General features: G+C 42.4%; 1 protein-coding gene across 1 annotated transcript in view; it reads left to right on the plus strand.

The window, feature by feature from the left end:
* Nucleotides 1-9,980: 9,980 nt before the first annotated feature.
* Nucleotides 9,981-13,170, plus strand: part of pex7 (peroxisomal biogenesis factor 7) — a 60,833-nt gene continuing 57,643 nt past the window's right edge. Inside the window, exons 1-2 of the mRNA XM_061746791.1 lie at nt 9,981-10,113; nt 12,161-12,304. Of these exons, the coding sequence (XP_061602775.1) occupies nt 12,196-12,304 (109 nt within the window). The 5' untranslated portion in view covers nt 9,981-10,113; nt 12,161-12,195. The remainder of the gene's footprint in view (nt 10,114-12,160; nt 12,305-13,170) is intronic.

Consider the following 13,170-nt stretch of genomic DNA (forward strand, 5'->3'; position numbering starts at 1 on the left):
CATTCATCAGAAAGTTCTGTTGGTTCACTCTTGTACAGATCCTTGTAGTACCCGGCTGCAAACTGACGGATCTCAGAAGAATCCGAGATTGTAGCACCGCTGCCGGAACGCAGGGAGTGAATGATCTTGCTCTGTCCATTTTTCTTTTCCAAGCCAAAAAAAAACTGAGAGGGGGCATCCATCTGTGAGACATCAAGAAAGCGTGACCTGACCAAAGCTCCTTGTGCTGCAACACCCAGCAGGTTGGCCAAAGCTGACCTTTTGGACTTGAGGGAGTTCAAAAACCCTCCATTTCCTGTGGAATCAGCCATAGTCTGCAATTCCACCACCTCAGTCTCTAGGTCCCTCACAGATCCAGTTACATCCCTAGTGACATTGCGAGTATATTGCTGGCATAGTTGTTTAGTCTGTACTTTTCCGAAATCCCACCATTGCTGTACACTAGCAAAGTCAGACTTACATTGTTTATGTGTAGCCCAAAAACACTCAAAGGCTGCTCTAAAAACTTTATCCCGGAGCAGTGCAGTATTAAAGTGCCAATAGGCGCTCCGCAAACGCACATTTTTAATAAAAACCGAACAAAAAACCAGACAGTGATCAGAAAAACCCACTGGATTGATGTAACAACTTTTAAAGATATTCACATGGTGTCTAAAGGAATACAGGCGGTCTAACCTTGCCAAAGATAGCATGTTGTCTTTTGAATGGCTCCAGGTATACTGTCTGTGACTTCTATAGAAAGTCCTCCATATATCTGATAATTCATGCGTTTCAGTCAGCTGTCTAAACCTGCGTGATGAAGCAGGATGAGGCTCTAGGTGGTTCCTGTCTAATCTTGGATTTTCGGTACTGTTAAAATCCCCTCCTAAAAACAAATATTCATCACTACTACACATCCTTACAGTGTCACATAAAACATTCAATACTGCCATTCTTTCCACCCCACTAGTTGGTGCATAGACATTTATAAAATTAACAGTGACCTGCTCAAATTGAGCTTTAACCTTCAACATACAGCCCTTAATGACTTCTTCTACGTCACAAGAAGAGGGCAAAAAACTCCTGGAAAAAACAATCCCCACTCCCCCACTGCACCTAGACTTGTGACTCAAAAAGACATCCCCATTACATTCCTTCTTCCAATCACTTTCATTGTCTATCATACTGTGCGTTTCCTGTATCATCATTACGTCAATTTTCTTTATCTCCATCAGCTTCAAAAAAGCAGCTCTTTTAGTATCCTCCCTAGCTCCATTCAAATTTAATGTTCCCACTTTAAATTCACACATAGAGAGAGAAAGGTTGAGAAAACAGACAAAAAAGAAAAACCACAGAAAAGAAAAGAACCAAGAGTTCTTTAGTTTAAACATCTTCAACATCATCATCGACTAATTGTGTTTTCACTTTAACTATCAGTTTCTTCAAACGATAAATTTCTTGGTCTGATAAAACATCATCTGCAAAGTTTCCCGATCTTTTCACCAGAGGCCTAGCTGACTCAACAAAACGTTTCAAATCTGGAAAGAAATCCTCCACTTTCACCTGCCGGGCTCCTTTAGTACCCTGTAGAAACTTCTGAATACTGACAGGAGAATACCGACCCTGTTGATCCTCCTGAGTCGTTGAGAGAGCACTTTTATCTTTTAGCTCCTCAGTTACTTTACTGACCTTCGCACTACTCAGGATACGTTCTGAGCGTTTCCTTTTTTGCGACACTTCAAGCAAATCATCATCACACATATCCTCGTCTTCCAAATCCTCAGACAGTGCGAGATCCATGTCATCCTGTTCATTCTCAGCTACCATAGCTTTATTTTTTGAACTGCCCTCATGCTCAGTCTGTTCATCTTTATTATTTTCTGGCTCTTTTTCCTCATCACCCTGTTCACTATCCTCCGTCTGTCGCTGCTCCTCCGTCCTCCCTGACACCTCAACGTCAGAGCGCCCATCGGGGGGCTGCGCAGGGGGGGGGCTGCCCGCTCCCCCGACCGGAGCCGAGGGCCCCTCACCAGGATCCGAAACCGACGCTCCTTTCACCGCAGCAGCAGAAGCAGCAGCCGGCTGCTCGCCCTTTTTCTCCGGACAGGAGCGAATTAAATGCCCCTCCACACCACAACCAAAACATTTCATGGTCTCCGACGTAGCAAAAATCATATAAATGAAACCATCCACATTAAAATTAAAAGACAGGTTCAGATCTTTCGCGTTATCCTTAAGAACCATAAATACCTGCCTGCGGTGACACACTACATGTTTCAGAAGGGGGGATTTACAGCCCAAAGATATCATTTTGATCGGGGACACAAGCTGTCCGTACCGTGACAGTTCTTTAGCCAACACTTCATTTTTAATGAATGGAGGAGCATTAGAAATAGTTATCCGTTTTGCCGGACTAACCAGTGGGAGAACCGGGGTAAACGTATCATGAATAATTACACCTGCTTCAACCACGTCATTAACTTTAGCCGTACTGTCTAAAAAAATGACAATCGCTCCATTCATCCGGGAGGCAGACTTCACACTGTCGTACCCCACCACCCCTCCAACTGCCAAACTGGCCTCCTCAACTGAACAGCTGATTGCGGGCACAAGTTTGACAGCATGTCGACGCGTCAGCTTTTCAAACTCCTCTCCGCCTTTTACAACCGGCATACCGCTCACCTGAGCCGGTAGCCCCGCTACCGCAACAAATTACACCTGACCAAGTTATAAGACACTTATTTGGAAAAAAAGAAAGGAAAAAACACATGAACTGCAAGAAAAAACCTCACTCACACTGAAGCACACGCCGCAGCGCCACACCCCACTCACTCCGCCATTCACTCAGAGACAGAGAGAGAGAGAGAGAGAGAGAGAGAGAGATTCTAGTTCTTATCTTGTTCGTGTTGAGCTGTGATTGACAGGAAGCTGGTTCTCTGGTGTGAGAGATGATGTTGGTGAAGATTCTGTTCAGCTTCAGTCTCACCTCACACACACACACACACACATAAACACACACACACACACACACACACACACACACACACACACACACCTGTCTCTTCACACCTGCTAATCTCCAGCAGGTTTTAATCTCGGCGAACCTTCGCTCACCCGGGACCGTTACTGGACCGGATCCGGGTCTTTGTTAGTTAATTATTTTTTTTTAGTTAATTAATCTTTATTTCGGTCAATTATAATCCTGAAAATCACTAAGCAAAATAATAAGCATTTACAGGTTTTTCTTTGGTCAACATTGTGATTATTTTGACAGAAAAGGTCTGGACTTGAAGCAGAAACATGATCTTGCCTTTTAACAGAATAGAATATGCAAAAGAACAAATTAAGTATCATGAGGTTCGCATCATAATAATAATAATAATAATGATAATAATAACTGTAATGATAATAATAATAATAATAATAATAATAATAATAATAATAATAATAATGATGATGATGATGACACTCAATAACACACACAGACAGACATAAACGCACACACTCACTAACACACACACACATATATATACACACGCACGCACGCACGCACGCACGCACGCACGCACGCACGCACGCACGCACGCACGCACACACACACACACACACACACACACACACACACACACACACACACACACACACACACCAGCAGCTGAAGCTCGTTAAGGAGGTTGTGAGAAAGCCCAATCAGCCTCTCCACCTGCCTGGCTACATAAACAGCGGCTGCACCAGCAAAGGGCTGAGTGGAGGTAGCTGGCTGTGAGGCGATGTGCTCCATGTGCCATTTTTTTTAATTCTGATTATGTCTTCGTACTTTTTACATCAAATAAAAAAGCCTTTTTTTTTTGGCATTCCACGCTCTGCGTGTTCTCCTTTCCACCTCATCACCCAGGTCCAGTTTGCCTTATCCCCTTTTACGTGGGGAGGCCGCTCCGGTCCCTCACAGAGGTAAAAACTGAAGGAAACTCGTTTACATGATGTTGATCAGTTAATCAATGATGCTCAGTTCACTTATTGATCTCTGCAGGTCGTTTTTGGTCTACGACAAACAGAAGGTTACAGTCAGATCCGCCTGGGAGATTTGCGAGGCCTGTGCGAAATGGCCGGGGGGGCCCTCGTGCAAAATTTTTTGGGTTTTTCGGGTCGGATCGGGTGTCTATATGCGCAATTTTAACTCTCCAATTATCAAAATACTGGATACCTTCCCCTGCCTCATCATCATCTCTTGCCTCCACGCGGGGCCCCATGGCTGCTTGAGACCCGGGCGGATCGGTGATTTTTGTAACAAATTTATCAAACGAGCCTTTCATTAAACTCTTCCATTTTCTTTAGTTTTTTTCTTTTTTCATCCCCTGATGGAAATTTCCTGAATCTGTCTCGTTCTCTCAACATTGTGTGACAGTTTGTTCCAACTCCACCGTCTGGATCAGAGCAGCTTGTGTCTGCGCTTGGTCTGATCAGTTGTATTGAACAACAGACACGCGCATCATTGCACATATATTTATTGATATGCACAGACTAGTACACATTTAGGTCTGTAATGGAACGTGACTGTTGATATTTATAAGGGAAAAAAGGAAAAAAAAAAATGAAAAAAAAAACGGAAAAAAAAAAATAAATAAATAAAACGCCCATAGCGCGAGGCCCCGTGCGGTCGCACGGTTTGCACACCCCTTGCGGCGGCCATGGTTACAGTTCCAGTCGCCCCGTGACCGCTTGGCCCCGCCCCCCGTGACATCACACCTTCCACTGCTTGGCCCCGCCCCCTGGGACGTCACTGGGGGCCACATTCCGAGTGTGTGTGTTGACATTTCTAACAGGGAAGGGGGTGTGGGAACGCCGTCCACGACACGGTCAGCTGACCCTCCCCCAGCTCTCCCAGCGCTGTCTGAGAGAGAGTGTGTGTGTGTGTGTGTGTGTGTGTGTGTGTGTGTGTGTGTGTGTGTGTGTGTGTGTGTGTGTGTGTGTTGTCTCTGGGAAAGTCCTGCCTCCTTCAGTCTCAGTCTGATCAGGACTCAGAGTCTCAGGTTCAGGTTTAATTCTACTAGAGAATCTAATAATACTGCAGTACTATAGTACTAGTACATGTTTGTGTAGTTTTACATGCTGAGCTGGTTTTGGGGAGTAACGGTTAGTTCAGGGGTCGGCAACCCAAAATGTTTTAGATCCATATTGGACCAAAAACACAAAAAACTAATGTCTGGAGCCACAAAAAATGAAAAGTCTTGTATCAGAATTAGAATGAAGAAACACATGCTGCATGTTTCTATATTAGTTAGAACTGGGGGGAGATTTTTTTTTCATTATGCACTTCGAGAAAAAAGTTGAAATGTTGAGAAAAAAGTTGAAATGTCAAGATTAATGTTGAAGTACAATCTTGAGAAAAAAGTCAAAATGTCGAGGAAAAAGTCGAAATGTCGAGGAAAAAGTCGAGATTTCGGGAAAAAAGTCGAGATTTCGGGAAAAAAGTCAAAATTTCGAGAAAAAAGTCGAGATTTCTGGAAAAAAGTCAAAATTTCGAGAAAAATGTCAAAATGTTGAGAAAAAAGTCGAAATGTCGAGGAAATAGTCAAAATGTCGAGGAAAAAGTCGAAATGTCGAGGAAATAGTCAAAATTTTGTGAAAAAAGTCAAAATGTCGAGAAAAAAGTCGAGATTTCGGGAAAAAAGTCGAGATTTCGGGAAAAAACTCAAAATTTCGAGAAAAATGTCAAAATGTTGAGAAAAAAGTCGAAATGTCGAGGAAAAAGTTGAAATGTCGAGGAAATAGTCAAAATTTCCTGAAAAAAGTCGAAATGTTGAGAAAAAAGTCAAAATGTCGAGGAAAAAGTCGAAATGTCGAGAAAAAAGTCGAGATTTCGGGAAAAAAGTCAAAATTTCGAGAAAAAAGTCGGAATGTCGAGATTAAAAAGGAAAGGAAAAGGGAATAAAAAAAGAGAAAAAAAGGGAAAAAGAAGAGAAAAAAGAAAAAAAAGGTCAAACATTTTTGAAAAAGCTCCAGGAGCCCCTAGGGCGGCGCTAAAGAGCCGCATGCGGCTCTAGAGCCGCGGGTTGCCGACCCCTGGGTTAGTCAGTCCAACATTCCAGGTACCAGAGATATTCGTACTCTCCTTCTCTGGGCAGCTCTAAGTATCCCAGAGACGCTGTCCTGTAACATTTGCACTGCAGCTCCAGTAAACAGCAAAGGTAACCATGGCAACCATGATGAAGAAATCACCGATATTCAATGAGATCAGTAGAAACCACTGGATTTGGATTTGGACCCGAGGTTTGAACTTCTCAGACTTTAAAGAATGTCTGACAGGGACCGGGTCCAGTCGGGTCCTCAGGGCCACGTCTGGATCTAAAGACCAAGGCTGCGTCTGAAGTCCCAAACTTCCACCCTAATGAGCAGCAAAAACAGTATGTGAGATTGTTTAGTGCGTCTGAAATATTAGTACGTACTCAATAGTATGTACTATCCATACTCATTCTGGAGAAATTTATCAGTGTGGATTGATGGACACTAGCCACAATGCAATGCAGCGGTGTTTGGTTGCTAAGTGATACGCAGATACGATAATGTGATCTTGTTTCGGCCAGGATAAACAGAAAAGAGCGGAGCGGTGCTGCTACCGCTGCTGTTACCATGGTAACAACTCCCCCTCCCAACGGCAGGAAGTGCCGTGTGGCTCTGAGTAGTACGTCTGAATTAATCTACTACTGATATTTACTCAAAAGTGTGCCGAACTTAAAGGAGCTTGAGGATCCTTTTAAGAAATGAGACTCTCTAGCGCCACCCTTCACCACGACGGCCGTTGGGGGTACTGCAGCCAACAGTGAAGCCGGCACGGGAGAACGGGGAGAACGTGCATGCAGTGTCATGTGACGTCACATCCGCAGCCCAGCGCGGGAAATTCGGGACCGAATTGCAGCACATTTTGCAGCAACAGCCTGTTCAAGGCAAAGGAGAGATACACTAGAGGAAACATTCTTTTGGGTTTGGAACGCTTCATCTGACATTATTACTAGAAAACTTCTGGCCTCAAGCTCCTTTTAAGTAAACTTTTTGACTATATACTGTTTAGTATGTCATTTCGGACGCACCAATTGTGATCAATAGAAACGACTGGATTTGGACCGGAGGTGTGAACTTTGTGTCTCAGACTTTAAAGGATGTCTGACCTTCAAGCCGAGGACACGCCAACCCGACGTCGCCCGCTGTCGGACGACTGCTGTGTCGCCTGGCGTCGCCTGTGTCGGGCTCAAAAAGAAGCACTTGGACACACCGCAAAGACGACACCCAACGGCCGACTAGCACGTACGTTCTGCGCAGTCTGCGTTTCAATTTGCTGCGATGTTTTCGGAGAAGAGCCGCCGGTCCGGGCGCTCAGCAGCAGCTCAGATCGCCGGGTCAACCTGCGCCGTCGTCCCGGGGGAGAAACCTGCAGCTCTGTGGAGAATTACCTCTGGCTGAAATAAATCATTTAGGAAGATAAGTGTTGGTTTAATAGATGAAATCTAACAGTTGTAGCTACGCCTGTTAAGAAATTTGCTCCGAAAATTTCGAGATTTCTGCCTGCCGGCTCGGGAGCTGATTTATGGTTCTGCGTTAAATCGCCGCGTAACCTACGCCGTAGGCTCTGCGTTGGTGTAACGCGGAACCATAAATCAGCCTTTATTCTGGCGTGATCTTTGCAACAACGAGCAAACGAGTGATTATGTACATTCACTGAGTGAATATTATGAAAGTAAAATATATATTTCTCGCTAGGAATGTAATCAAAACACATTTTTATGTAGAAACTAACTCAAAATATTGATTTTATTCACAAAAAAATAAGAAATGTCCCCAATCCGTGTATCATTCGTTCTTTCCATTTTCAATTGGCAATCAAAAACCAAAACAAGAAAAAGTGACTTGTTATTTAGTTATTTGTTTTTCATTATAACACAAAAAACGGAAAAACGGCTGGTTTTCATATTTCAATTTTAGTGAACTATGAACGTGAACTGTTCATTTTCAAACTATGTGAACTGAACTTTGAACTAGTTCATGAGTATGAACTTGCACAACATTGTCAGACGCAGAGCTGGAGAGCGCTTTGATTCAATCTATGAGGTAAGTTTTTATTCAGATGTCCACAGTATATTGCAAATATTATATATTATATAGCAACCCGAACTTCTCCAGCATGCACCCCCAGTGAAGACAGAGAGCCGGTCATGAACTTTCGGCCACACGATGGTCCGATATGTCACGGGATTACACATTTACTGTCAGTGTTTGCTCTGCGTCTGATGTCTTTTTCTCCTCAGATCATGCCGAGCACAGAATCTTCTGACGCTCATTTCTGAGAGACCAATCTGGTCTCTCACATTAATCCTTAATGTGTTGTTCCAGCGCCGCCATGGTAGCCATGGTTACCCGAACTGCCGCGTACCATGGATGTAGAACCGCCGGGTCACGTAAACCCACCAATTAAATATTAAAATCAAATTCAGTCCTGTGGCCAGTTTTTCTATTTCGTATTTTTGATCTGTGCCTAAAATTGAAATATGAAAAACCAGACATTTTTCCGTTTTTTGTGTTATAATGAAAAACAAATAACAAAATAACCAGTCACTTTTTCATGTTTTGGTTTTTGATTGGCAATTGAAAATGGAAAGAACGAATGATACACGGATTGTCCGCCATGTTTGTTTTTTTTAATTCAGTCCGCAGACCTGAACAGCCAATCACAGAGTGAGCTGTTTGACCGACGGCCGACGCTGATTCGACATGTGGAATTGGCTGAAAAGCTCCCGACGGGTGGCCGACCTGTGGCGACGTGCAGGACACACCGGGGGAAACTAGCCCGACAGACGAGCACCGGCGCTCACCGACGGCCCGACGGTCGACAGTCGTCCTGGTGTGTCAGGGCCTTTAGGGCCACGTCTGCATCTACAGACCCACGCTGGTGTAAGGGGGCCCACGAGGACCGGTTCTGTCTGCGGTCTGGGCCACTTCTGAACTGCTTGCTTTGACAGAGAATCCAGTTTGCATCAGCCAAGCTCTCACTGCGACCCCCCCACTTGTGCCCCCCCCCCAACACGACCCTGTGGGGGGCGTGGCCCTGCGTCTGGGGGCGGGTTCAAACACGACTGCAGCTCAGGTCATGTGCTGGTTGGGGGTCAGGGCTGCCCCCCCCCCTCCTCCAGGAGTTCCCAGGGTGTTTGACCTGACTCCTGCCCCCCCCACGACCCCCGACCCCCGTCACGCTGCTTCCTGCTGCTGCTACACAGACTCTTATTGTGGCGGGACCCACGCTGGTCACACACACGCACACACACACACACACATTTACACAGATTTACAGTAATATGGTGTGTGAGTGTTTATGTGTGTGTGTGTTTTGTGTTTATTTATGTGTGTGTGTGTGTGTGTGTGTGTGTGTGTGTGTGTGTGTGTGTGTGTGTGTGTGTGTGTTGTTTACTGTGTGTGAACTTTAGTAACGAGCGTTCACGCAGTGTCGCAGCAGCATCTTATTTTATGGAATTTTATTATTAGTTATTTTACGGATTTTATTTATTTTTCTTATGGTTTTTATTCATATTAATTTATTTAAATTTTTTAAATCATATGTATTTATTATCTGGGTTTTATTTATCTTATGTTTTGATTTTACTAAATTCATCTGGATTTTTATTTATTTAATGCATTTTTACTTCTCATTTTATAAGTCAGCTTTCTTTCTTTCTTTCTTTCTTTCTTTCTTTCTTTCTTTCTTTCTTTCTTTCTTTCTTTCTTTCTTTCTTTCTTTCTTTCTTTCTTTCTTTCTTAAGAAAGAAAGAAATTGTTAATTGTTGATTATTCGTTGATAAAGTCTCCTTTTGTTTGTTTGGCTTCATTTATTAGAAGATAGTATCATGAACATCTATCTTCATTGTTACGCTGTCGCTGGTGGCGCCGGAGCTCGTTTCCATGGCAACAGCGCCATCTTCCGGTGTCCGGTGTAAACACACGTCACATCCGGGTCCCGGGGTCACGTGACCACAACACGGAAGCAGCGCTGCCAGCTGCTTTAACTCACGTTATTCCTGCGCTTTCTGGATAAAAGTTCGACTTTTGGACGAGTTTCCGGGACCAGAACCTGAAAACCCCGACGGGAAGGTAAAGTTTGACTCGAGAATGTCTGTGTTTATGTTCGTTTTCTCCACAGATTTGAATGTTTTATAACTGAGATGTGGTTTAGTTTCACAGCAAGCTGACAGAATCTGGTGATCAGCTGTTCCTCATTGTAATCTGATTACTTTAATGGAAAATAATGTCATTTCAATCTTTAAAAAATGTAAAATTCCGGTTTCATCTCCAAATTCAGTCAAATTTAAATCAGTAACATTTACTAGAGAGAACTATGTGTGGATGGAACCCCCAAACAAACTATTAACATAAAATAATTCAAATTGTTAGTGAAGAAATCTGAATGTGTGTGTGTGTGTGTGTGTGTGTGTGTGTGTGTGTATATATATATATATATATATATATATATATATATATATATATATATATAGCTGTGTGTATATATATATATATATATATATATATATATATATATATATATATATATATATATATATACACACAGCTATATATATATATATATATATACGTATATATATATATATATATATATATATATATATATATATATATATATATATATATATATATATACACACAGCTATATATATATATATATATATATACGTATATATATATATATATATATATATATATATATATATATATATATACACACAGCTATATATATATATATATATATACGTATATATATATATATATATATATATATATATATATATATACATAAATAAGTGAATATTTATTACAAATTGTTATTGGTGCAAACTATGATAACTAATAATGGTTTGGTTATAAAATGTATGAATATGTATTGATATTATTTATATCTAAATGTTAAACGGAAAGACTTTTTATTTTTTTCTTTATTTTCTGCTTTTCCTTTCTTTTTTATATGCTACCTCTTTAGCTTTGCTCTTAATTTTTGTTGTAATATGTAGAAATAGCCACACATATCATCCACTTCTCTGTGTTATTGAGCTGCAGTTGAAAACAAGCTCATATGGAAACTAGAACCAGGATGATTCTACAATCACGCAGGATCAGGACAGAACTGGCTTTGTTTTTGGTCTCGGTCTGGACTAGTCTCTAGGTCTTGATAATCCCTAGTCTAGGTCTTGGTTTAGGTGGTCTTGACTACAAGTCTATTACCAAAAGGGAAAGACATCAGCGGTGGTTTAAGAGAAACGGCTGTTGCTGCTTACCGATCTAAAAACATTAAAGACAGCTGTCAATCATCCCAGACGTCCCGATGCATTTACCTCAAGATCAGAGGAATCACATAAACACAGCCATCAGACCTCAGAGTAGGCGTTCAAGTCCAGGACAGCAGAACCAGAAGACCGGACCGGGACGGCTGGTTCTGGACCAGGTTCCAGGAGGAACCAGGACCAAGACTGAGGTCTGTGGAGACGTGAAGGTCCAAAACCTCGATGAACTGAAGTAACGATGAACCAAAACTCATCCAGAACCATGAGGGTTCCTGGTGAAGGTGAACGTAGAAGCACATGAATTCTGTTTTTTTTTATTTTTTATTTTTTTAATAAAATATATAGTATAAAATACCTCTTTTTGCTCCAGTTTTGTTAAATAAATAACGGGACTGTGGAAAATGCAGAAAATCGAGGAGACAATTTCCCATATGAAAGCGTGTGTCGTTTATTGAAAAACCTCGGAACACTGAATCAACAAAAAGGAGCTGTCCAGCAGCTAAACAGGCATGGAGCTTTTAACGTCATCACCACGTTTAAAGGAACCACGACCCCTGGACACTCATAGTTGCATGAAATAACTACGGACAGTAAATTTCATGCAACATATTAATTTGGCATTGCATGAAGGACAACATGCTGCATTTAATAATGAACGGTGTGCAGAACCTGGTTAATAACCAAGGTGAATTATATCCGTAACGATCACTACAGGACCTTAGATCAGTTGGATATTTATAAGAGCTGTGTGTTTTGTGTTTTGGCGACTAGTTGAATGTCTGTAAAGTTTGTTATTTTAGTCTTAAGTAATGTTTGTTTAAAACTGCAGTTCTGTGTGTCTCCAGCGGGGGGCGCCGTCGGGCCTCCGGCAGCAGCCGTCATGGTGAAAGTGTTCCGGAGTCCGGCCCGTCACGGCTACGCGGTGGAGACGTCACCGTTCCTGCCCGGCAGGCTGGCCCTCGCCGCCGCGCAGTACTACGGTATCACAGGTGAGGGGGCGGGGCCTAGCGGAGGGGGCGGGGCATCAGGTGAGGGGGCGGAGCCTCGCAGTACTATTCAATTCAATTTTATTTATATAGTGTCTAATACAACAGTTGTCTCTAGACGCTTCCCAGAGACCCAGAACATAAACATAAACATAAACCCCCGAGCAACCGGGAACACAGGCCAGCAGCAGCTCCCGAGGCTCCGGCCTGCAAACAGGCACAAAAGAGAAAAAAAGTGGGGCCGGCACAAGAAACTACAGGAACGATGGACAAAAATGATAGCTATGAGATATTTATAATAAATAAAAATGGTACTGGAGAAGAGAGGCAGGGAAAAGGATAGGAGAAGAAGGGTGAGAGGCACCGCCCAGCGGATCATGTTGGTGCCCCCTGCAGCATAGGCCTATAGCAGCATATCTACCACCAAGCTATATTTGAGACTAACTATTATAGTCTTGTTCTATAGCTGCAACTATGACTACTGACTCTAACACACTAGAGTTTACACTACCTAGAGATTTACCAACACCAGCTAGAGGTTTACTAAACACTAACTATAGGCTTTACTAAACAGAAAGGTTTTAAGTTTAGTTTTAAAGGTGGAGGTGGTGTCAGCCTCCTTAACCCAGATTGGAAGTTGGTTCCATAGTAATGGTGCCTGATAGCAGAACGCCCGCCCTCCAAATCTACATTTAGATACTCTAGGAACTACGAGTAAACCTTTTTTTTCGTACGTTTTTTCGTACGTTTTTTTCGTACGTTTTTTTTCGTACGTTTTTTCGTACGTTTTTTTCGTACGTTTTTTTGTACGTTTTTTTGTACGTTTTTTTTTGTACGTTTTTTGTACATTTTTTTGTACGTTTTTTCGT

The sequence above is a fragment of the Cololabis saira genome, chromosome 18 (genome assembly GCF_033807715.1).
Source record: "Cololabis saira isolate AMF1-May2022 chromosome 18, fColSai1.1, whole genome shotgun sequence".
Lineage (NCBI taxonomy): Eukaryota > Metazoa > Chordata > Actinopteri > Beloniformes > Belonidae > Cololabis > Cololabis saira.